General features: G+C 37.2%; 1 protein-coding gene across 1 annotated transcript in view; it reads right to left on the reverse strand.

Moving 5' to 3' along the window:
* The window catches only part of LOC142318226 (uncharacterized), a 165,527-nt gene that overhangs the window by 52,648 nt on the left and 85,018 nt on the right, over positions 1-27,861 (reverse strand). The window contains exons 5-6 of the mRNA XM_075354792.1: positions 17,181-17,334; positions 2,523-2,756 (exon numbers count right to left, since the gene is read on the reverse strand). Coding sequence (XP_075210907.1) covers positions 2,523-2,756; positions 17,181-17,334 — 388 coding nt within the window. The remainder of the gene's footprint in view (positions 1-2,522; positions 2,757-17,180; positions 17,335-27,861) is intronic.

Raw genomic sequence — 27,861 nt, forward strand, 5'->3', positions numbered from 1 at the left:
TGATGGGTTTTTGTGTTAGGGAGAGTTAAGTACGTTACACTTTTTAACCATTCTAAATACATATCTGCTTAACTCAAAAAGCTGTCTGCAATATTGATAACATCAGCTGACATTAGGGTGAAACAACAATGCTGCTCATTGTAACTGGTACAGCACCATAATTACCAAAGGCAACTAAAAACAATTAAAGGAGGTTATTAAAAACATTTTATTTATAATATTCATATTTTCTTTTAGTTTCAGAAGTTTATAGTTTTAAATAGACATAACTTCTTTGCTTTTCCTACTGTCTTGCAGGAGTATATATATAATTATTTCACAACAGAAAGGGATACATTAATTTATTGCTTTTGCTATCTATCCTTGTGTTTCTTATGGCAGTGATATGACAGGGGAAGGAGTCACTTATTAGGCTGAATACCACCTGTATTTCTATGGGCTTGGCATGCTGAATTACTACCATTTCAGCTCAGTGAAGAAGGCAACCCAGAGACTATTTCAATCCTCAGTTTATTTAGCAATCCTGGAATTGGATATCATTGTTCTTCAAGTAGGTTTTAATTGCCAGGAGTGATGCATCATCACATTACAGATCATTTACAACTATTTCAGTAATACACTTGAGACACATATGATTGACACACGGTCACATTCAACATGTTACATCTTCAATAATTTAAAAGTGGTCATTGGTGACTACTTTTAAATCTGAAACCACTTTTAACTTGTGACTGATGACCACTTTTAAATCGTGAAAACCATTCATAACATTGCTTACGACCCACAGCATCATCTTTGTAAGTTTGTGAAAGTTTTCCCCAGTTTCACGTAAATGTTTATGTTGTATCATTGCTCCTGAAAATCACACATTGCAAAAATCACTATAACACTTAAACCATGTTGCACTCAAATAACAATAACATGAAAACTAAATGAGTTATCAACAATCCAAGAATATGTGGTTGCACAGGAGGTTGTGCAGAACATAATGCTGCTAACCACATGTCACTAAATATTTCCCTTGATGCGTAATTAAAAATGTTTGGTAATTTTCTGAACAGACCTCGTAATTAACTAAAAATAGGAGGGCTGCAAAAACAAAGTATAAGAATAGCGTTTTGAAAATCTATGGAGAGTGATACCAAAGAGAGAAAAACGGAATTATAAAGTGAAAATAATGTGAAAAAAATGGAAAGTTTTTTCTTTGTACAAATGAGGAGGTATATCTTTTAAGTTTGGCTTTACACTTGGAAAAGCTATTAATATTGCCCAAATAAAAAATTCTGCACTACAGATTTATTAAAACACACACTATCAATTTTAGAAACATCAAAAAATAATTAGCTATAAAAGTGTACAAAAAAATTGCAAGCAGTAGCATTTAAGAACAAAAAGCATAAGGGGGTTGTAGACGGGCCCCATCAAAATTAAAACCACAAACCAATATGGATGAGAAAATCTACTACTGCAAAACCTCAATCACTGGAAATAGTTTAAATAAAAGATAATTAAAAAGAAATTTAAAATAATTTTAAGGAATGACAAATATAAATAATAACAGTAGTTCTTTCTCTGAGAAAAACTATTTAAAAAATCAAAAGTTCAGAAAGCAGCCTAATAGCTTTGAAACTTCAAACAATTTATCTGCCAATTCCTTGTTATAGCTTGAATTTTCATAATTCTACATAAAATACAATGTAAGAAAATATGATAAACCATAATATAACAATATTGAAGTATCATCAGAGTAGATCAGAAATGCTTGTATCAAACTGATATTCCTGAAGCAGGGATACCAATTCAAGATTGACAAGCTTGCTTTAAAAATTTCCGATTTTAGCAGTTAACCAATCATTTTACTACAAAGTGTTAACTGATGTATTACTTGTATAAAACATTTATAATTAAAATTGATCCCTCTCTATAAAGTTTGATTGGGTGTAAGTTTCCATAGTGACAACATCAGATTATTCATTCACTTCCCACACTTCTATGAACCTAGAAGAAAGTGAAAGTGATACTGTTACTGCCAAAAATTAAGATACAAGTATTTGATTAGAGGATGTTTGTTGTTTGTGTACAGGCTTAAAAAATAATATATTGAAAAATCATCAGGAACTTCTATAAAAAAAAATCAATTTTTACTTAAGAAGTAGAAGCAGGTTGAGATCATAAGAAGGGGGAATAGAAGAAACCAGGATAAGAAAATGAGAAAAATAAAAATCTGAAATCAGATTTTTGAAGAAGAATCTTTTAGAAAAGAGTACAGAAAGGGAAGTTTGCAAGGATTTTGCATATAAAACGATGATCAAAAACTTTTTAAGACTGTGAACTTGGAAGTGTCACTAACCAAACCAAGAATCAAGCTCAAGAGAGGTGGATAGACAGAATAAGTAAAAGGTTTTAGGATTTGAAGAGTTATGGAAAAGGGGTATGGAAGGAGAAGACTAAGCGGAGGTCACTGTTTCACAAAATATCCAAGAAATTAGTAAAAGGATCTAAGAGAAAAAAGAATTCAATACCTGGTTGACAAAAGCAGCGGTAACCATCATGCTGATCAACACAAATACCATGTTGGCATGGAGAAGAGGCACACTGATCTAAATTGTGCTGGCAAAGATTACCACTATAGCCTGGAGGACATTCACATTTGAATTGCTGAGCAGTTAAGTTACTAGGACTACATATGGCTCCGTGTTGACATGGTGAAGACTCACATGGATCTGAGGTATCCTGACAAATCTTTCCAGTGAAGCCTAAAAAAGGAAAATTTTGATTTATATAAAAAACACTTCTAAATTTTATCTTAAGTAATTTAAAATTTGATTTCCTTAATTCTTTAAATTACATATCATAATAATTATAACATATCATAAGTTTATCTTCTTACTTTTGAAAGAATCTTCTGATCGGTTTACTTATTTTACACTATTCTCAAAATAGTCTCTACTAAAAAATTTAGATCTATATTTTTCCATAAGTTTATGATTTCCTCTGCTTCATCAAGTGAAGACCAGAGGGTGTGAGTTTTGGTAAGGAGTGTTTTCAAAAATTTCCAGACCTACTGTTTCAATTCTAGAGTATGTTTCCATACTTCCAGAAATACAAACAATTTCAGAGTTATGAAAAAACTGAACACCCGAAGTCCAATCCAAAAATTTATAAATGAATGACTTTTAAAATTTGTGTCAGGTTTTAATGTAACAATTAACTGTGTTAATTTTTTAGCAACAATAATTTGAGATAAACTTCAATCAACCCTCCAGAAGTTATAAGATTATGTCCAACCAACAGACAGCTCCAAAATCAGAGCCAGACTATTAAAATTGTTACAAAGAGTACTCTACATCGAGCTGAGTTATGTGAACCTGAAAACGAAAGACATTTACATGAGTGATATTGTTTTTTACACTTGACATTAAAATAATTTTTTTGTATAATTAAAATTTCCAAAAGTTCATATACAATGGAATACTACTACTTCAAATAACTAAGGGACTTTTGCCTCATAAGTAGGAGTTCATGAGTAGTCTATACTCAAAATGTTTAACAAGTATGCATAAGAATGGTAACACAGTAAGTAATATTTAAATGTATAAAAATTTTTTTTATTGGGTTATTTCTTCTAGAATAAATAAATCCTTCAGAGCAGTATTGTTTCACTAAACAATATGTGAATCTTACTAAGCCAAAAGTTCACAAACTCTTAAAAAAACGTTTCCCTTTAACTTTGAATTTCCAGGTTGAACTACAATGTTATAATGTTATGGCATATTTCGTCAAACTATTGGAGGCATCAAAAAATGTTCTTTATTGATTTGATTGTTTAGTAATTATAGAATTCAATAAAAATTCAACACCTTGTAAAAGATTTCTTACTAATGTATTTTTACATTCTTTCTTCTAAAATTCTAAGTTGTAGTTGTACTCTTCTTTGATTACCTAAAAATTATACAAAAACAGAATTTTCATAAACTTCAAATTGATTCAATTTATAGAACTCTCTTTACAAGTAGGAAAAGTGCCCATAATCCATGTTTGAAAGCTCTAAAAACTTTTGTTAAAGTTAAAATTTATTTCCTTGAATTTTTATCACTTGAAATATTTCAACAGAATTCAATCATAGCAAATTTAACCATAAAAATTGTTGTTATTTGGAGGATCAAACTCCAGTTTACCATTGCATTTAAAAATAAAACTTCCTGCGATTTTATTTTGTTTAATTGAAATATTTTGGTAAAGTGGATATTGTAAATTGTATAAAAATGTGTTTTATAAAAGACAAGGAGTTTTTTTTTGTAAAGCTCATCCTGAGAGGATAAATGCCATTTTTCAAGTGAAGAAGTAGCAAGTAATGCTAAGATAGCTAGGAAAAATTGCTACATCAATGAAAAAAATTCATTAGGAAAATTTTCGTAAAACAGGTGTATCAGTAATCTAGTGCCATCAGAAAACAGACACAAACAGATAGATGTATGAGCATTTATTGAAATAAATAAAATCATTGAAGAAAAGTTTTTTTTTGTTTGAAACGTAAACAAGAAAATAAAACGCATATTGGCAATCATTAAAAAGATGTAAATTTAATTACGTTTACGGTACATAAATTCTTCTACGAAAAATTGTCATTCACCTACACATGACATCATGACACAATAAAATATTCATTAAAACAGCATTTCGAGAACAATTCACCTGATTTTTATAAATAAAGGGTATTTTATCACCGGTTGGAGACCTCTGAACGGTACACTCTAGTCAAATCAACACTAACACTCTCCAAAGTTGTCAGCGAACGTTTTTGTTACTAGTGTGTGCGTAGAAATTATTCTAAAAACAAATTCTATTCATTGGTTTTCGTATGTATATTAAAATGTTTTACCAACATACTTTTTTGTTGTTAACTGACATTACTCATGCATATAGATAATTTAAAAATTAATTGTCAAAAAATAACAAAAGGTAGACTGATTATTATTCGTAATGTACTATTTATTTTTAAATTTGCACATCATTTCTAAAGATTTGATGAAAATGTAATATTAAACATACGGTGTTAGTTCTGTTTTATTAATTCACATAGTTCAAATTTTAGAGATCGTATATGAAAGGAATACTGAGACCTCTTAAACAAGTTTGAATATCTACATTTTTGGGTATTAATTATTCCTAAAGCCAATTCGAATAATTTTTGAAATTAATCACACTATGGTAATTAAAGTCAGTATTTGAGCTTGATTTTCACATCGAGAAACAAGCTGCAATAAAACCTGTTTCACTTCCTACATCAACAATTATAAGAATTTGACTTTTTCAATAAGGAACATTCATTTCTTTCTAATTTTCCACTTCATATGATGAGCTTTTACTGTGAGAGTGGCTGATGTGAACGTAAGTTTTGTTGATGCAGATTGAAAAAAAAACTAACAAGGTCGTTCCAAAGAGATTGTAATTGATAGTTACACTTAAAAACTTTACAAGTGATAGCGTTCTATCATACTACTGTCATCTGTCATAATAGTATTTTTTTCTTATTTGCTATATTTATTTTTAAAGTAATAAAATTGAATCTATTTTCATTTGTTGCTTTATTACAAAATAAGAAGTTTAACATCTGAATTTGTTTCTGTAAAACTGACTATCTTTAATATTATTTACATTATCACTGGGTCATATCAGCACTGGATTATAATAATAATAATTTTTTTTTTTTTTTTTTTTTTTATTGCCTTGTTTGTGCAACAGAACAGTTACAAAACCTTTGTATGCCACACAATATCACGTAAAGTCACAAAAGAACAGCCACAAGTCAACAACCCACATATAAATTAAAAATACAATATTCAAAACACAATAATAATAATAACAATTATGCAGTCAAATACAAAAAATAATTAGAACTTTAAAAACGGTAGCTACGGAGTGATAATAAAAACACATAGATGAAAACATACAAAAACAAAAAGAACATTACTAATACATTCCAAATAAAACAAGTTATAAGCAATAATCCTTAAAAAAACAACAATAATTTTAAAATCATGAAAGTGAGCATCACACCAAGGACAATGATCCATCGCCACGTAACCCTCTCAAATTTTTAACGAAGGTTGCCTCATCTTCCCAAAAGCTTAGCTTATCCTGGAACTCCACTGCAACACTGGTACACCGTTCAATCGGAGACACGGTGGAACCAACCGGCGTCACAAATTGCCTAAAAGACCTCACTGACCTGGCCTGGTTCCGCAAGACAACATGATAACGCGTCGGAAGTCTGTTGTGCAGAGCTTTATAAAAGAAAACCAAGTCAAAGTACGCTCTTCTATCGGATAACCTGGAAAGGCCTAATTGCCTCAACATATCCTCTCTACTAGCACCAACAAAACAATCTCCAAACTTAAAACGCATCCAGTTCAAGAACCTATCCTGAACACCCTCAACCAGATCAGAGGCAAAACGTCGTGTACTATTCCACACCACGGTCGAGTACTCCAAGCGACTCCTCACCAAAGACTTGTACAGCAGGTTACAAGTGGAAATATTGCTAAACCGTCCACAAATCCAAAGGACAAGACCAAGGTCCCGGCGTGCTTTACTGACAATCCGAGCAACATATTCGTGAAAATACAACTTCGTGTCAAATAAAACCCCGAGGTCCTCAACCAATGTCTCAGCGACAATAACGTGCGTACCAATCCTATAGCTGAAAACAGAGCTCGACGTCTTACGAGACAAAGTCAAATGTTTGGTCTTCCGAAAATTCAAGGGCATACAATTGCGGTCAGCCCACTCAACAACCTTGTTAATATTCAATTGTAGCAACAGGTGATCCATACTATTTCTGATCGGACAATATATTTTGACGTCATCCGCAAACATCTGAAAATTGCACGTCAAAAGATGCCCGATATCATTTATAAAAATAATAAAAAGAAGGGGACCCAAAACAGAGCCTTGCGGCACTCCAGACTTAGCCAAGAAGGATTCCTCAGACATCTGTCCACCAAAACGAACCGAAAAACGCCTGTCACGAAGATAAGAGGATAGCCAATCATTAAAACGATCGCTGAAGCCGAAGCCCTTGGTCTTTGTTAACAACAAATGATGGGGTATCTTGTCAAAAGCTTTGGTAAAATCAAAATATATCACATCTACTTGACCCCTATGCTCAATTGCATTAACTGAATCCTGCAAAAAGGCGGCCAAATTAGAAGCTGGTGAACGACCTTAATAAATCCATGCTGAAATGACGACAACATCGGGAGAACATGGTCATAAACATGTCTAAATAGAATCCTCTCGAAGACTTTGGAAAAAGTACCGATGATAGAAATAGGCCTGAAATTATCCAGGGAAGGGACACCAGGCTTAGGTATAGGAGTAACAACTGCGTGTTTCCATAGGGACGGAAAAGAAGAAGACGACAAGCTCCAATTAAACAGGGAAGCAAGGATAGGAGAAACAATCTCATTCAAACCTTTGATAACAAACGCAGGAATCCGATCCAAGCCGACCGCCGATCTAGCGTTAAGAATTTCTATAGCACTGGATACGTCAGAAGATGAAACCATCGGAATGTCAAGAATCCGATGGTTGTTGATACAGGCCCCACCAGACGTAGTCTGCGTAGGAAAGTCCTGGTACACTGATTGAAAATATTCACCAAAATACTGACAACTCAACCAAGGATCAGAAATAGTCCGCCCATCGACAATAGGGGCTGGAGTCCTTACATGGTTAGACTTCTGTCGAGAAATATATTTTCAAAAATTCCTCGGATTAGAACAAAGGTCAGATTCACACTTCCGAGCCCAAACCACTCTGGCATCCGCTATCGCATACTTAACATCTCTACGCAGCCGAGAAAATAAGAAATAATAATAAATAAGAAATAATAATAATAATAACCCAGGGGGGAATCCTGTTCCCCTACTGGGCGCGTCCTCAAGGTGGCGGATAGAGGATGGCCTTGTAGATATACAGGGTAGGTGGTGTTCTTCAAAGGCCCACCCGCGGACCATAACAGGTACTTTAAATCCAACGCGTCTGTTCCAGATTGGGCGGCGTTTGGTCGGCGTCTGTTTCCCATGTTAGGGACGGCCGTTTCTAGAGGTGTCGGAGCCTTGCCCGCAGGAGCTTATCCTGTTACCCATTTGTATTGAAAATTAATGGAGTACAACGATGTGAATAAATGCCGGGGCGGTAGGGTGTTGCGAGCTGACACCCTTCGGAGCCGTCGTGATGTTCAGTCTGGGGTGAGGAGTGCTGGAGCGAGTGGCGGCGCCTCACCTAATAGTACCACAAGGCCTAGAACGTCTTCTGTGGCTTCTGTTGTGGCTGAAGTTCAGTCACCCAGTGCTGTAGAACTCCGGGGTAGGAAGCGGTTTAAATGGACAGATGAACATAATGCCTTCCTTTACCGTACCTACCTAACTATAACAAAAATGGAATCGGACTTGAAACCGTATAGTGTTCCGCTGCACCAAGCGATGGTTGAGAAGTTCCCTGAGCTACGACGTAAGTCTGTCCAAAACATCCTGGATCAGCGCAGACCCCTTTTTAAGTCTAATAGGGTTCCTGCGGATGTGGTGGCGTTAATCCGAGCTGATGTTTCTAGGGAGTTGGGGTTGTTGTCCAGCCCATCTTCAGATGAAAGTACTGTAGAAGAAACGATAAGAGCCGACAATCCACTCTCCGATCAATTTGCTGAGAACGAGATGCTGTATGGTGGTATGTCGGCCAGACAGCGTATACCAAGGCTGAGGGTTAATGGCGGAACGAGGAACATAGTGAGCCTTATTAATGAGATTCTTGAAGAAAAAGTAAGATTAGTACCCTCCATAACTGAGCTCCATGAGTTAGTGTACATCGGTGCGATTACGGCAGTCAAAGCGAATGGCCAGCGAATCGTCGCTCCTGCAATGGGTAAGAGTCCCCAGCGTCCACCTTGGGAGGAGAGACTGTGTAGGAAAGTCGATAAGCTGAGAAAAGAGATTGGTCGTTTGTCCAGTTTCTTAACATCTGCTAACCCCAGTGGAAGGATCCGATCGGCGGCGGAGTCGATAATCCGAACATATGAGAACCCGGAAAACACCACCGGCCATGAAGTCCTGGATTTGTTAAAGCAACGATTGATGGTACTGTCATGTCGGCTGCGGCGGTATCGGTAGAGTAACATGCGCCGGGAACAAGCTCACTTGTTCCGTACCAATCAAAAGGAGCTGTATAAGCGGTTGCAGGTTTCACCTCAGCAACAACCTCAGGCGAACGCGTCCCCTACTAGTGTGGAGGTCTTGGGTTATTGGGGCCCGCTTTGGTCGTGTTCCTCACAGCATAACAGTTGGGCAAGGTGGATTCGTGAGGAGCGAAAACGAGTTGATAGAGTCCAGACAATGGTAGATAATTTAATCACTCTAGAAGATGTACAGGAGGCAATTAGGAAAACCCATAATTGGAGGGCGCCTGGGATTGATGGAGTGCATAACTTTTGGTACAAGCGCTTTTCTTCTGTTCACAGGCGTCTTGCAGAATTTTACTCTGCCATCTTGCGAGATGCAAGTCTAATGCCGACCTTTTTCACCCAGGGGATGACCTATCTGATCCCGAAATCTTCTACTGCGAAGGCAGATCCGTCCAAGTACAGACCTATTACCTGTCTCCCCACAATATATAAGCTTTTTACTTGTGTTCTCATTGCCAAAATCAATAAGCATTTTGAGAGGCATCAGATCTTAGCTGAGGAGCAAAAAGGGTGTCGTCAGGGTAGTAGGGTCTGCAAAGCGCAGCTAGTGATTGATAGCGTTATTCCTGTAACGGCAAAGAAGAGCCGGGGCAGCCTATATACTGGTTATATAGACTACAGAAAGGCCTTTGACTCGGTTCCGCACTCCTGGTTGATAGAGGTCTTACGTCTCTACAAAGTCGATCCCGTTGTCGTTGAGTGCCTAAGTGTCGTTATGGGTAAGTGGTGCACAAATCTTTTGTTGATTATTCCAGATAAGAACCCCGTTAAGGTCGGAGTAACACAGATCAACCGAGGCATTTTTCAGGGCGATTCCTTGAGCGCTCTATGGTTTTGCTTAGCGTTGAATCCTCTGTCTTCCATCTTACAGAAGTCCAAGAAGGGTTTTGCCCTTGGGCAGTACAGTTTTAGCCACCTCATGTATATGGATGATATTAAGCTTATTTCTGACACTGAAAAAGGGATCCGGCAACTTGTCAAATTAGTCGAGAGGTTCAGTGTCGACATATGCATGAGTTTTGGTCTTGACAAGTGTAGGGTCAATGATATGAAGAGAGGAAAATGGTCGCAGATTGAGGCGTGTGAAGTGCCGCAGATGGATGCTCCTGCACTCATGAATGCAATGCAGCGTGGTGAGACATATAAGTACCTTGGTTTCCTGCAGGATATTGGAATTAGCCATAGTCGAGCGAAAGAGGCCCTTACATCTGGCTTCAAGAGTAGAGTAAGAGCCGTCATGAGTTCCCAGTTGAGTGGTTCTAATAAGTTAAAGGCCATTAACATATTTGCCGTTCCGTTGATTTCCTATAGCTTTGGCATGATAAATTGGACGCGGACAGACCTTGAAGGGCTTAATAGAATGATTCGTGTATCGTTCACGCGACACCGCTCCCATCACCCGCTCAGCTCCGTTGAGCGGTTTCACCTGTCCAGGAATAGAGGAGGAAGAGGCGTTGTGGATTTGTGGGAGGTTCATGCAAAACAACTGCTGAATCTCCGGAAATACTTCCTAGACAAGAGCCAATCCAGCTTGCTCCACGGGGTTATAGTAAAAAGTGACAGTAATCTAACCCCACTGCGCCTCAGTGATGAGAAATTTCAGCCCCTTGAGGATACCTTCTCCGAGATCAGTGTGATGGATAGGTGGCGTTCAAGGGAGTTGCATGGGAGGTACTATGCGGCGCTTATGGATGAAGCGGTTGATCGAGATGCGTCTGTGGCCTGGCTGGAGTATGCCGAGTTGTTTGCTGAGACGGAGGGCCTTGTATTTGCTATACATCAGCACACTCAGAGCTACAGAAAGCATGTCGTCAAGGATCCTGCTGTAACCATTGACCTGTGCCGTCTTTGTGGATCGACCAACGAGTCCATCGAACATGTCGTTAGGGGGTGTCAGTTGTTAGCTCCAAGGGAATATACAGTCCGACATAACAACGTGGCGAAGATACTTCATCAGAGACTCGCTTTGGAGCTGGGTCTCCTCTCCGTTTCAGTCCCGTATTTTAAGTATGCTCCTCAGCCTGTATTAGAGAACGATCAGTATAAACTGTACTACGATCGTACTGTTCTGACGGACAGGACAGTGGAACATAATAGGCCAGACATCGTTCTGACCAAGAAGCAAGAAAAAATCACCTTTCTGATTGATGTCACAATCCCATTGTCCACCAACATAGTGAAGAAGTACACGGAAAAACTAGTGAAGTATAGGGATCTTGCAGAACAAGTCAGGGAGATTTGGGGCCAGGAGAGCGTAACGGTGGTCCCGGTGGTTTTGGGCGCGATGGGAGGGATTCCACGTTCTCTGCATGGTTCATTAAGATCCGTTGGAGCACCAGAAAATCTGTTCCGACCAATGCAGAAGGCTGTGTTGCTGGATACATGCCGCTTGGTCCGTCGGTACATCACAAGCTCGAGCGATAAGATAACGCCTGTTCTTGAGGGGCCACCTGATTGTCATCAGATGGAGCTGCAGATGGGGGACAATGGCCGTTAACATCTGGCAGTTCATAAATTGTTATGTTTGGTATTTTGTCTTTCATTCATACATTTTACCCATAGTTTTCAATAGTTCATGTTACCATATACAATGCACGTCAGAACAATAGTTATAGCTCCTGCGCCTTGCCTATGGGCCGGCCAGGATGCTTTTTACTGGGCTTGCCCAAGAGAATAATAATAATAATAATAATAATAATGCCCTGAGGTAGATAATCCCCACGTCCGGAACACAACATCTACGTTCCACGTCCAGGGCGGCAACAGCTGTACTCACGTACATTACATATAGCTGGCTAACGGGGTTCCGATTGTTGTTCTCGGATACTTTCATTTTCGGCCGAATTAAGTTTAATCTTTCAGTATACATGTGAAAATATTTATAAATTTTTATTACAATAACCTCTATGTCCAGGGGTAGAGAATCACATGCCATTTGTACTGAACTGTGTACAATGTGGGCTGAACAAACAATACCTAAAATAGGTCTATCTAAATCACTTTGAAATTTTCTGAACACATTTTCATCCCCTTTCTCATCACACCACCAAAATTGTTAGTATTAATTTTTTTTTGCACAAAGACATTTTAATCTACGAAACGTACTTCAAAATATCCAACAATCGGTTTCCGGGTAACAATTTTGTCACTAACTCAGACCTTTTTGAGCTCTATTGATTGGTATATTGTGTTTTTACGCATTTTAAACCTCGATCAGAAATACTTATTTGTAAATATACATAACGTTTTGAAAACAAAATCTTGAATGAAAGTATATTAAAAAGTGTTATTGAATATTAAAAAATGCAAATGAGTACATGCATACAATCTCTTCAAATGATTTAGACCACTGATTCCCAAACTTTGTATTGTAATCCACTGATGAGTCCCATCCAAAGATTTTTGTGAATCACATAAATTTCAATTAATATAATCGAAAAATTTGCAGTGAATCAGTTTAATTACGCGAACAGCTGTTTTTACTGCAGCATTATTTATCGAGACTTGTTCGTTAATAGTATCATACGTTAATAGTAACATATCAATACGTTTACAGTAGAAGTTTTGAAAAAATTAGTTGAAAAAAGGGTAGAAGACTGAGATTAAGATAGGAGATAAGAAATTTAAGAGATTTAAGAAAGGAGCAGGTGAAGAAATTTCTGTTCTTAGGGAGCTTTTATAACTGATGACCTGAGTTGCATAGTAGAAATTAAAACAATATCAAGAAATAAGCAGAATCGGAGAGAACAGAAGAATGCTAAATGCGATTGAATATAGGAAAAAAACTGGCTAGAACATTCTATGAGAAGGGATTATATTAGTGGATGCGATAGAAAGTTTGGTGAATGTAAGAAAATGAAGAGATGGGATTATAGAATCCATCCATCCATCCAATGATGGATGGATGGGATTATAGAAAAGGGAAAACCTGATATCACCATATCAAGCAGGTTTTCGGCAATACCATTCTACCTCCGATCAAATGATCAACCGAGAGAACATTATATACAACAGCTTTATTACAAGGAAACATTGTGTCGGAGTCTTCTTTTATCTTCAGAAGGCTTTCAATATGACCTGGCGTCATGGTATAATGCTCCAGATACATGAATGGGGCATTTGTGGCAAACTGCCAATCTTATTGAGCAACTATATGAATGACTGTAGTTTCCAAGTACGGGTCAACAACGAATATTCATCTATAAAAATCTTGGAAAATGGCATACCACAAGGTTCGCCGTTGAGCGGTACCTTGTTTATGATCGCCATTAATAAATTGATATTAGCCATTCCAGTGGAAATCAGCAAAAGCGTCTATGTTGATGATTTGGCAATTGTGTATGCCAGCAACAACACTGCTATGGTGAAATACAAATTGCAACGAGCGATTAACGCTCTAAATGAAGTTGCGAGGAATAATGGATTCCAATTTTCACCAGAAAAAACGTGCTGTGTACACTTCTGCAGGAAGAGAATTCCTCACCAAAGTCCTACTTTGAGAATTGACAATGATCCAATACAATATAAAGACAATGTCAGATTTTTAGGACTAGTATTGGATAAATCCCTTACATGGAGATTACACATACAGGACTTGAGTGTTAGATGCAAAAAAGCCCTAAACATTATCAAATGTTTATCGAATATTAATTGGGGCTCAGATAAAGAGATATTGTTGAGACTGTATAAGGCATTGGTTCAATCGAAACTAGACTACGGATGTATTGTATATTCATCCGCTAGAAAGTCGCATTTAAGAAAGTTAGATGTAATTCATAATAGCGGAATTAGATATGCGACAGGCGCTTTCCGCACAAGTCCGGCGAATAGCCTAATGTCCGAAGCCGGAATAATGCCACTACATTATAGAAGAGAGATCCTTTTGTTAAGATATGCAGCAAATGTATGGGCTTTCCCAGCTTATATAAATAATAGATTGTTTATGAATCATCCTATGGCTGCAGTATATGAACATCGTGCTACCTATTCCAGACCAGCCGGAATTAGGTACCACGAATTAAGAAGAAAATACGAAATTGCTATACCAGAGACACTAGCAATTTCCACAAGAGAAATACCGCCATGGCTCTTGCCAGCGGTAAATGCTAGGTTGGATCTCTCTCAGGTAGAAATAAAAAAGAAGTCAGCAGTTATCATCCAACAGGAATTTTTGGCAACCGTCAGTAGTTACGAAGAACATATTAGAATTTATACTGACGGTTCTAAAACCGAACATGGTGTTGGATGCTCCATATATATAAATGGAGAAGCCCATTATTGGAAACTGCCAGATTTGGCCAGTGTCTACACGACAGAACTTACTGCCATTCGGCAAGCTCTTCGATACATAGAACATTATTGCGAAGAGAGAGTGCTAATATGTTCTGATTATCTTAGTGTACTTATTGCAATTCGGAACAAGAACATTAAGGATGTCCTAATTTCAAACATCCTGTCCATTTTATACGTTTTAAATCAACGAGGACAGCGATGCGTATTTGTATGGACTCCAGGACATGCTGGTATTACAGGTAATGAGAACGCAGACGAAGCTGCCAGAAAGGCAACAGTCTGCGATGATTTGGACGCATTTCCTGTAAGAGTGGCAGATGTTAAAAACTGTCTAACTAACGTAGTAAAAAACAAGTGGAATACTGAATGGAGGAGTTTAAATACAAAATTAAACTCAGTTAAAGCTTCTCCATATAAATGAAAAACCACCTTAAATTGACTCGCCGTGAACAAGTAGCTGTGACCAGACTTAGAATCGGTCACACGCGATTAACAAATTCACAATTGTTAACCGGCGAAGAAAGACCAATGTGCGGTGTTTGTTATAAAACACTGACAGTCAAGCATCTAATAGAAGAGTGTACCATATATGAAGACCTCAGAAAGAGGTTGCGTCTTAGAAATGAGATTACTGCTGATCTGGATAATGGAAATGAAGAAAAGATAGTTGCATTTTTACACGCCAGTGGACTTCTTGGAAGTCTGTAAAAGTGAAAAATTTAAAGCTGTGATAAAAAGCCACGGCACCCTGACGCGATTAATATACTGCTTCACGGCGGTTCTTGTCGCCCCGAGGGTGCTTAAACAAACTACAAATGAGACAAGTAGAAGAAGGAAATGGTATTGTAGATATATAATTTTATTTTCATGTTCATTGAGAATTTTATCTCAATTCTTAATATCGGGGCCCTTTACACCCCGTAAGTGTTGTGTTTGTCTTTGTTGTTTTTTGTCTTAATGTATTTTGTGAAGTTTGTGCTTTTAAATAAAATGTAAGGGCCCTTTACACCCTTACATATGACGATCCAGATGGTGATACTAATTTCCTTTAAAGAATGTGACGAGGGCCCGTATGACCCTAGCAGTCGATGCCCGTAAATATCCAAGAAAAAAAAAAAATAATAATAATATGTCCTGAGGTAGGTAATCCCCACGTCCGGAACACAACATCTATGTTCCACGTCCAAGGCTGTAACAGCTGTACTTACGTACAATACTTATAGCTGGCTAACGGGGTTCCGAGTAAATTCCTCGGTTATGCTTTTTTACTTTTGACCTGTTTCCAACTTCAGGTCACCAGATGGACTGTATTTTTCGGCCACCTGCAGGATATGGACAAACAAACGATTTGGAAATGGATTCATACCATTTTTAGAGCTGGCGATGTAGCGGCCAGGGTCAATGTTATTGCACGTGTAATGGAGAAAATTGTTAGTCTATGTACACCTCGACCATCGACCACTTATGCAGAAGCAGCTGCTGCCCCTTCCACATCTAAAATTAACGTGGAACAGTTGCGACAATGATTGAAAAAATCATTGATTCAAAGATTGAGTCGACTTATCGGACAGTATCAGTTAAACATGAGAAGGCTTATTCTCGGACTGACGTCGTTGATATAGGAAACGTGCCAGCGCAGCATAAAAAAATAGCAAAACCTGCGATTATAATGCCACCAATTAATATAATAAATAAAAATCTTGATTTATCTGAAAAAGGAAAAAAGATCACTTCGTCGTCTAGTCATAAGGCTAAGGATATAGTGCCAAGAGTACAGGAAAAATCTGGGTCTACCGAAATGGAGGTGCAAGTCATCATTGAGAAAGCACCAGACCCAGACGATATAAAAACTGTACCAATAGAGCCTCCGAAATCTCAAAGGACAGCTTCGGTGAGAGCGTCTATTTCAGCTGGACCAAGCACTCCCATAGAGATAGAATCCAACTCGTCAGCCGCCAAAGTGTATCGCTTGCTAGTTTAGATTCAATAGCAACGATGCTAACTGCACCAACGAAGCTTTCATCACCTGATGTAAGCCGGCGAACGTCATTGGCATCAGAAAGAGAAGAAGATGCCATGTCCGAGGCCTCAGACACACTGTCATCGGAAGTTGAGGCCGTTCGCAGAATGGAAAAACGGTGCAAGAAAGGATGGCCGAAAGTAAAGCCTAGATGGTACATATTGGATTTGAAAGTTGTATTACATAATGAAATTTTGAACGTTTTTTTAATTTTTTTTTTGAAGTGGGACCTGGCTAATAACCAAAGTAGTCGATGCCCCTAAAAACCTCCAAAAAAAATAAAATAATAATAATAATAGGTGAATAGATTAGTTATACTGGATTATAATGTACATATAATGCACATTTACTAATAATTATCCAATTGTATTTAGACATGTTTCTTCTTTTCAATTAATAGTTATTACTGGGAAGTCATAAAAGTGATGCTATTTGTAAAACTGTTAAAAACAAATATTCTTAAAACTGATTTTTTAAGATGAATAATAGGTAAATAAGGAAATACCTAAAAAAAATATTTAAAATAATTAATTACAAAATATTCTTGTATCCTTTTAGTATTTTCAATTGAGTTTAACTTAATTTTTATTTGAATCCTGTTACTAATTAAATAAAGAACATATTTACCATATGGACAAAGGCATTGAAATGTAGATCCTTCATGACCTTGAGAAATATCAACACAAATTCCATTGTTAAGACAAGGACTTGGATAACATGCATCTTGTTCTTCACAATGTGGTCCTATGTATCCCGGACAACACTGGCATTCATAAGCTTCCTATAACATAGTAATTACAATGCAAGTTTTTATTATTATTGAATAAACATTATACCGATAAAGCAACTTGTCCTGACCGACTGTCTGATTCATCAACAACCAGCAAAAACTAATAAAGTTAAATTGGTGAAAATTCTTATACATGTTGTTCTTATGGTGTAGTGTAAGTGCATACCAAATGATTTTATAAAAAAAAATTCCGAGTTTAAAGTTTTAAAATGGTGTAAAAATTAAATTTACTATTCGTTTTAATTTCTCGGTAATAAGTGAAGTTATCAGCTTGATTTTGGTGTGTGTAATTTTCATGTAAACATCTAAAAACAAATTTCTACATTTTTTTGAATTTCGACCTTGAAAGGGGGGTGAAGAAAGGTGAAATAAAATTGAACAATTATTGTAATTTTCCCCCATTTCCGACTATACTAAACGAGATATTCACTAGACTGGAGCTTGTAATAGATAAACATATAAAAAAATCCAGTTTTTTGTGAATTTCGATTTTTAAGGAGTGTGACGGTATACGGCGCGGCTGCTCAACCAACACAGCCAATGTTAATGTATGTGCAACGCGACTGGCTGGATCTGCTCCAGCCAGGAAAAATCCGTAAGATCTACAACGGACTCCATGTAGAAACTGTTAATGATAATCAGTCACAGAAGATCCTTAGGCTAAAGAAAATAAGTGAGTTTGCTGTACGAGTTGATCCTCACAGCACCCTCAATATCTCAAAGGGTGTTGTGGTTTGTCGGGATGTACTGAACTGCACGGAGCAGGAAATTGAAGAAGAGTTAACACCTCAAGGAGTGATTGATTCCCGAAGGCTGAACATGAGAAGAAACGGCGAAGTTCTTCCGCCTGCCTCTCATGTCATTACTTTCAACAAACCAACCCTGCTGATGAAAGTGCATGCAGGAATGTACAGGTTGGATGTGTGGGCTTTTATTCCGCAACCCATGACATGTTTCAGGTGTCAACGTTTTGACCACTACGCTGCTCGTTGCGGAAGGCCACTAATATGCATGTGTGGTGAGGAAATTCATGAAGGAGAACCATGCAAGGATCCTGCGTAAACAGGATACATTGAGACGAAGAAGGTCGTAAATATCCGCAAGCCTAGAGCAACAACTTATGGTCAGGCTGCGGCTGTGGTTACTGCTCGAACTGCTGTTGATACAGACCAGCTGCTACGCAAACGTGCGCTCCTACCATGATTGAGAGAATAATAGACAATAGAATGAAGTCTCTCAGTCATAAGGAATTTACAAAACCTTTGATAAAAGTACAGCATCCAGAGAATAAGCCGACTAAGAGAAAAAGTGCTCTTGAAAAGATGAAGTCTGATACCAAATCAGAGGTCCAAGTTCGTCTTCGCGACTTACTGGATGATGGTGCGAAGAAAGTGACTGTTTCGCAGTCTTCTATGGAGGCTCCCAAGACTCCTAAAACTGAGGTGGTCTCTAAACCACAGAAGCCATAAAAAACCACACAGGGACGATCTGTTACCCTCCCTGCCTGATGCAGTGACTGGTGCAACTCCTATTGGGGGGGGGGGGGGGTCTCCCAGGTTCCCGCCTCTCAATCAGCGCCTAAACCAAGCACCGATCCATGTCCGTTGTCGTCCGTGGCTTCGATGTCCTCCGATTCGGAAGCTGAGAGCTATACCGACGATGACATTCTTAACGAACACGAAGCTGTTCGTAAAATGGAAAAGAAGAGGAAAAAAGGACGGCCGAAAGGCAAACCAAGAGATTAAATAATTTAAAAAATTAGCGAGTCGATAATTCAATGGAACGTCAATGGATGTTTATCAAACATCCATGAGCTCCAATGCTTGGTACACGATGTAGACCCAATTTGTATATGTCTGCAAGAAAACGTTTCTGCCAAAATGAAACTTTCCAATTAAGAGGATACAATACATTTCAGCGAGATCAACCGCCAAATATAATAGTTAGAAGTGGAGTAGTCATATTAACATCGACTAAAGCTGTCACTGAATCGGTTGAAATAAACACAAATCTGCAAGCGGTTCAATCAGAATGGAGCATCCACTGCAAATCACTATCTGCAGCATATACTTGCCAAATTTTGGTTGGAACGAGGATGACATAACACGCTTAATTGCTCAGCTCTCCCCAACCATACTAGTGGATGACTTTAATGCACACAATTTTCTTTGGGGGTCGGATCAAGTAGATCCCCGTGGAAGAGAATTGGAAAAGTTTCTATTAAATTCTAATTTCATTATCTTAAATGATGGTTCAGGAACTTTTCAATGCTAGAGAACGTCCTGTTTAGATTTAGCGCTTATAACTGCATCGATAGCATCGATACTCTTTCCAAGTTTTAGATCTGCATGGAAGCGATCATTTCCCGGAGTAAATTGTAACTGACGTTGCAAGGAAAATATATCTTCAAAAGGTGGATGTTTGATGAGGCAGATTGGATGAGCTTCACAGCTGGTACGATACTCCCGAAAACAACTGGGGTTATCGAAGCCGATGTCGATGCTATAACTAACGCCATATTTGGCTCGGCATCAAGATATATATTCTTAGAACATCTAAGAAACTGAAGAAGCGACCCGTTTCAAGGTGGAACGATGAAATCAGTGAAGCTATTAAACGAAAGAAAAAAGCGTAAACGCTTTTAAAAAACGTCCAACATCAGAAAATCTGATTGCCTTTAAAAAATACAGAGCGTATTTTTTCAAAAGACTTATGATAGATTCTAAAAAGCGATCCTGACAACATTACGTGCCATCCATTAATAGAAACACGACTGCATTAGACGTTTGAAAGAAAATGAAGGCGATTTATGGGCGCACAAACCTTACTCCCATAACTAGCTTAAATATGAAGATGAAGTTTGATATACTCCAAACGAAATTGCACAGTTTCTAGCCAATCAATTCGAAAAAGCCAGTAAAACGCCCTAACTACGATGAATATTTTAGAACGAAAAAACAGAACTTGCGGTTCTACTAAATTTCAAAACTGAAATAGATTATTCTTACAATGTACCTTTTAAAATGGAAGATTTTGTGAAAGAGTTGGAGAAAGCAAGCAACACAGCTACTTGTCCGGATGAAATTCATTATGACATGATCAGTCATAATGGTGTTGATGCAGCTCAATACCACTGCAAAACGTAGATTGTTAGAACAATATATTCAGATGTGGCGGAATGGAATGTACCTGCAGCAATGGATAAAAGCATATATTTCTCCACTTCCAAAGGAAGATAAAAATCTAACCGATCTCAATAGTTACCGTCCTATTTCTTTGACGTGCGCTATGGGAAAAATATTTGAAAAAATTATAAATAATCGACTCGTTTGGACTTCAGAAAAAGAAAACCTCTTATCCTCATATCAAACAGGTTTCAGGTAATACCACTGAACTACTGATCAAATGATTAATTTAGAGAACATAATATAAAACAGCTTCATCACAAGAAAAAATTGTGTCGGAGTCTTCTTTGACCTGCAGGAGGCATTCGATATGACATGGCGTCATGGAATAATGCTTCAATTACATTAATAGAACATTCGCGGAAATCTGCCAGTATTACTCAGCAACTATATGAATGAACGTACTTTTGCAGTATGTGTCAACACTGAATATTTAACAGAAAAATATTGGAAAGTGGCGTACCACAAGGCTGGCCGTTGAGCGGTATTTTGCTCACGATCGCCGTTAATAAACTGATGTTAGCCATTCCAGAAGAAATTAGCAAAAGTATTTATGTCGATGATCTGGCAATTGTATATGCCAGCAACACGACAGCTATGGTGAAATACAAATTGCAACGTGCGGTAAACGCTCTCAACAAAGTTGCGAGGAATAATGGTTTCAAATTTTCACTAGAGAAAACGTGCTGCGTACACTTCTGTAGGAAGAGAAGTCCTGTTTTGACTATCGACGACCACCCAATAGATTACAGGAACAATGTGTGATATTTAGGTCTATTATTAGATAAATCCCTTACATGGGAATTACATACACTGGACTTGAGTGATAAGTGCAAAAAAGCCCTAAACATTATTAAATGTTTATCCAATATCAATTGGTGTTCAGATAAAGAAATACAACTGAGACTCTATAAAGCATTGATTCAATCGAAACTCGACTACGGATGTATTGTATATTCATCCGCAAGTCGCATTTACTAAAGTTAGACGTAATACATGACAGGAATAAGATATACCACAGGCGCTTCCCGTACATGTCCGTCCGGCGACTAGTCTAACGTCAGAATCCGGAATAATGCCACTACGTTATAGAAAAGAGAACCTATTGCTAAGATATGCGGCAAATATATAGGCCTTTCCTATGCATATAAATAATAAGATATTTAGCAATCATCCTTTGGATGCATTATACGAACGAACATCATGCTACCAATTCCAGACCAGCCAGAATATGGTGCCACGAATTGATAAGAAAATATGATATTGCTCTTCCGGAGACATTAGCAATTTCTACAAGAGAAATACCGCCACAGCTCTTACCAGCGGTAAATACAAGACTGGATCTTTCTTTTGGAAAAATAAAAGAGAAACCAGCAGTAATCATTCCACAATGATTTTTATCAATCGTCAGTAATACCATTAAGAATCCATTAAAATTTATACTGACCGTTCTAAAACCGAACACGGTGTTGGATGCCCGAACACGGTATATAAATGGAGAAACTCATTTTTGGAAACTGCCAGATATGGCAAATGTTTAAATGGCAGAACTTATTGCCACAAAGCAAGCTCTTCTCTACTCGGAAACTTTCTGCAAAGAGATAGTGCTTCGTAAATAAAATGTAAGTGGACTTACTGCAATTCGGAACAAGACTATTAAGAACGTCCTTATCGCAAACAACCTATTCATTTTGTGCGTTTTAAATGGACAAGGACAGCGATGTATATTTGCATTGACTTCAGGGCATGCTGGTACTGCAGGAAATGAAAGCGCAGACGAAGTTCAACAGTCTATGATAACCTGGAAAGAATTCGAGTACGAGTGACAGATGATAAAAATTGTCTAACTAATACAATAAGAATCAGGTGAAGTAATGATTGGAGAAGATTAAATACCAGATCAACGCAGTTAAAACCTTTCCATATAAATGGAAGAGCGACGTGAAGCTACTCGCCGAGAACAAGTGGCGGTGACCAGACTCAGAATCGGTCACCGCGAATAACAAATTCATATTTTTTAACCGGCGAAGAAAGACCAATGTGCGGTGTTTGTAATAAAGCACTTACAGTCAAGCATCTAATGAAAGAGTGTACCATATATGAGGACCACAGAAAGAGGATCGGGCTAATAAATAATATTGCTGTTGATGTGGAAAGTGGAAAAGTAGAAAAAATAGTTGCTTACCTACACGTCAGTGGACTACTAAATTTCAATCTATGGTAAAGAATCTCTAAATGAAGTAGTTTAATTCTATGAATAAAAACAAAAATTGAGGGTCTTGAAATGTGGCACGTATAGGGCCAGGAGGTAGCCCTCTTGCCTAGGATACCCGGGCTCGCCTGCACACAAGAATGGGGGAGTCGGGGCGTATCTGATGATGGTATGGGGGACCTTCGACTGTGGACAGAGGGCGCAGGGCAAAGGGTATGCGCAAGGCATGCCTGGAGCCAGGTAGGTCAGGACCGGGAAGGGCAGCTTCCCCGCCGAGGGGTTCTTTGGCCTGAAGAGGTGGTAGAATTGCTCCTAATACCCGGAGGGGATCTCGATGGGTTAAGTTATGAGATAATTTACAGGGGGGCAGTCAATTGCCACGGCATCCTAGGGCGGCTGATGTGCTGCTGCTTAACGGCGCTTTCAGTTGTCCCGGCGGTGATTAAAAAAGAAAGGAAGGAAAATAATTTTTTGGATCTAGACTTTCTAGATATGGATATGAATAATGTTGGTATTGTAAAGACATTTTTTTATTTTTGTTTTGTGTATTATTTATTGTTTCTTTTTAATATCAGAGCTCTTTACACCTTGTAAGTGTTCTTAGTGTTTGTGCCTAAATGTTCTGTGTTAATAATTTTGGTGTTTTTAAGTAAAATGTAAGAACCCTTTACATCCTTACACATGATGAGCGTGATGGTAATTCAAATCTTTTTTAAAGAATGTGACGAGGGCTAATGACCGTAGAAGTCGATGCCCATATATCCCCCCCAAAAAATAAAAAATAAACAGTGATTACACACAAAACAAAGTTTAAAGTATTCAGGATTTATTCACAAGTAGATAAATCATGAAAACCAGAATTCAGTTCTATTGACAAAAGACATCAGCATGACTGCTACTCTTAACACTTTTAACCATACTAGTTTTGTATTAACAACAATAGTACAATAGATAAGACAAGAACGAAGTCCTTTTATTGCAAATACCTTTGCTGTTCACAAATAAAATACCCAACAATTTATGAATGAAATTTAGTACATTATCTCTTTCACTTATAGTCTTACAGTAACTCACCGATCCATTTCTTGTTTTCGTGTACTGGAATTACTTGTGACGTCACCTTAATTGCGTCGAATGTGTACACCTTTCTTTCTTTCTTTTTCCTGTTTAGCCTCCGGTAACTACCGTTTAGATAATTCTTCAGAGGATGAATGAGGATGATATGTATGAGGGTAAATGAAGTGTTAGTCTTGTACATTCTCAGTTCGACCATTCCTGAGATGCGTGGTTAATTGAAACCCAACCACCAAAGAACACCGGTATCCACGATCTAGTATTCAAATCCATGTAAAAATATCTGGCTTTACTAGGACTTGAACGCTGTAACTCTCGACTTCCAAATCAGCTGATTTGGGAAGACGCGTTAACCACTAGACCAACCCGGTGGGTTTGAATGTGTACACCTAGGAATTCGTTTCTTCACTGACCTCCTCGCAGAATGCTCTCGCTGATTGACATCTCGCAGACTCACATCATAACATCTCGCTTAGATTGATTTCGCAGATCTTATATCGCAGGCTATTTTCGCGGAACTGATTTTTAACTGGTCTTCCCCGGTGTATCCCTATCTTCTTTATCTGCCGGACCAGACCCCAGTTAAGCGTGAGAATGATCTACCGAGCCCTTTCGTTTTCATGCATTCCTAACCTCGGTCCGGGAACTCTTCTCACGGAAAAACATCAGTTTAGGTGTGTCAGTGGGCAGTATTAGAAAAGAAGATTGTTAAACGGACCTGTTACCTTTACTAAAAGACAGTGGTGGGGTTCGTAACTAAAATTAGGGAGGGTGCTGCTCCAGAAACATTTTTCTGAGCCTTTTCAAAGTCGTGGTTAAAGTTGTCTGTAAAATAAAGGAACCGAAAAAAATGAATCAAATATATTAGCTGGAAGCAGGATAATAATCATCTAATTCTACACTTTATCACATTCAAGAATATGGTACACGGTTTTTAAGCATATTGTATTTAAAAACCATATTCGGTTTAACCGAATAAATAATAAAATGTCAATACAGATAATTTTTTTTAGTATTATTAGATAATAATTTAATATAATGTCCGCTTAAAAACACTATAATCCAATAGTGCTTAATTTAGATTTTTATGTACAGAGATCCAAATACATAATTCGTTTTTACTAATTACCTTCTCTTTCGCCCTTCCAGCGTGTTTTTGGACAGATCTGGTAATCAAAGAGCTCTTGCTTTCCGCCATTTTCTGATCACCACTAAAAAAACAACTAAACCACTTTTATATTCCTTCCACTGACTAAAATAGAAAAGGCAACGAACAAAGAACGTTCCATACACACGCGGAGTAAAAAAAATTAACTTTCACCAGCACGACAGGGTTAGCACGGCGGGAACAACAGTGCTGTCTCTCCTTCGCAGCTTCCTATGTGCACATGCGCACAACAGCCAACACGACGCCGCTGAAACTGTGAAGCGCACAGTTCCATACAAGATTTTTGTATCTTTTTCATAAACTGAGGGATGGCTGCTGACATTAAGCTTAAGGATTATATATTGTACAAATATAAAGAAAGAATTAAAGAAAAAAGGACTCGTTATATTAAGTGAAAATAGGGGGTGCTGCAGTTCCACAGTGCCTATACGCGAGCTGCCACTGCTAAAAGGATTCCTTTTAGCCCCTTTCTGGATTCCTCCCGTTATTATATTTTCTACTAATTTCTTCTTAATTGGTAGGATTCCATTATTCAGATCCGCTATATCGATCTTGTTACAATAAATGTTTACTTAGCCAGTTATAACAATTTTTTTAAAGATGGAAGCCAACCGGTTTGAAAGAAATTAGAATATACTGATATTTTTATAAATTGAATAGGCTTTAATTTTTATTTATCATTATTATTCTCTCAGGCACGAGTTTACTGAACTCAGCGGGGTCCAAGGAGCAGAGCCCTCTGGCTAGCTGCGAAGGGCGGCGAACGAAACAAGCCATGACCGGCTAAATATCCCCTGACCGCGGCGGGAAACGCAAGTAACAATACAGTGTGGGCGAAGCCTCGACAGAAATGGTCTATTTTTTGGGCTTGTAAATATTCTCTAGATATATATTTAAAAAACATTTTCGAGGTTTTTTGAATTTTGATTTTTTAAGGGGTGCGACGGTGTATGGAGTGGCGGCTCAACCAACACAACTACTGTTACTTTTACTATCTGTGGGTCGGAATTGGATGCACCTGCCTCCAGTTACCTGACAAAACCATAAAATAAAAAAATTGACCACGACTGGAAACGCAATATATTCATTTCAGTTGTACATCCAACTGTACATGTTCAATAAGGCTTTACTTAGCAGTCCAAGTGGAAATTTTCAACGGTCTACCCTGCAGTATAAACTTAGACTTAGAGTCTGTCCCTTCACTAAAATGTGCTACTTATCCATTGCACCATAACAAATGAGCTATTAATGAAATTTTTTTTAATAATTGGTAAGGTATCATGGCAATGATCTTCTTCAACAAGAATTTGCAAAATCTAACATTACAATAAGATAACAGACTGACTGTGGGTAGTTACTATTTGAAGAAGAAAGAAGATTATGTATATAATTAAGCCAAATGTGTAATCATTTTGAAACAACCATTTCATAAACGCATCTGCTGGAGGCTTAGTGTGACTAAAGGAGATATAAGAAAAGTAGAAGACAAAAAAGAACAAGCTGTGAATGTGAAACATAAAAAGGAATGAGAAATAAATTAATCTATTACACTTTAACTTCTGTTGTAAAAGTTAAAAAATTGGAGTAAATGATTTGAAAGTAGAGTAATAATTCAAGGAAATAAGGTAAAAATATTACACCTGATAACGATAATATTAATTTTTTAGCAGAGCTATAAATGAATTAAAAAATAATAATTATTAATTAATAGAAGATGCATACAATTTGAATATAACGATTAAGTAAAAAATAAATACAATAATGGTATATGGTAAAAAATTTAAGAATAAGTTGTCAGTCAATGTAACTGAATGTAATAGTCAAGAAGCAATGGAAACATTGTTGTTTAATTTACAAAATTATAAAGAATAGACAAAGTAACACTCTGTCCTACATTAAATAATTTGACAGATTTTATATTAAACAACACGCAAATATCATATAGTGAGCAATGCATGCTGTACATAGATTGTAATGAGACAAAACTGCATAGTAGCTTCAAAAAAGCCTGTTAAGAAAAGTAGAGTCAAATGAAAACTATCATCATGGTAGTTTTATGTAATATATCAATTCTGTTTAAAAACTCAGGTAAAAGGATAAAGTTTATCTGTGACTGTACAGTGAATGAGGCGATTGAGTTACATGTTTATTTCATGTATAGTTAAAAAGAAGTAAAGAAATCCTGAAAATGAATTCAAGATGGAACCTCTGTTCATAATGAGGAATTCATTGCCAAAGGAACGGAAAGGTTTTAAAAAGAATGTCATATGAATGTTAGAAGATTTGGACAAGAAAGATGCTGTCCATCATTAAACATTTTTTAGTGTTCTGGAATGCTTGTACTGAAGGATTCGCAGTGTATGCTTAAGTTCTTAATTTTAGAATAAAATTTATCTTACCATTTTACAGGAAAAAAAACTTTTTTTTAAATAACATTTTTCGTTAAAATGTCAAAAATGCAGCAGTTGTAGTATAAAAATTGTTTTGTATTTTTATAAAAATGAGATATTTTTTATTTTTAAGTGATTATCTTTCATGCCATTAAATATATATGACATGGTATGATTTGTTGTGTACGATTATATACCAAATAAATTTGATACAGTAAACCACTGAATTTAGTACTCTTACCTGTTATGAAAGTTAAGATAGTGTTGTTTGTATTAGTTAATGGGTGTCTAGGGAGATAAAGACACATCATAAGAATTGAACAACTTAATATCAAAATAGGAAATCCTATACTTTGGAGTATCATATTATTAAGCCCATTAACACACTATAATCTTCTCTTAACTTTCTCTCATTAATTTATTAGACTGTGCTTTTGTTTCATGATTTATTACTTTGTATATTCAACGTCATTATAATCATTACTTTTA

This window comes from Lycorma delicatula, chromosome 1, assembly GCF_047948215.1.
Source record: "Lycorma delicatula isolate Av1 chromosome 1, ASM4794821v1, whole genome shotgun sequence".
In the NCBI taxonomy this organism is placed as follows: Eukaryota; Metazoa; Arthropoda; class Insecta; order Hemiptera; family Fulgoridae; genus Lycorma; species Lycorma delicatula.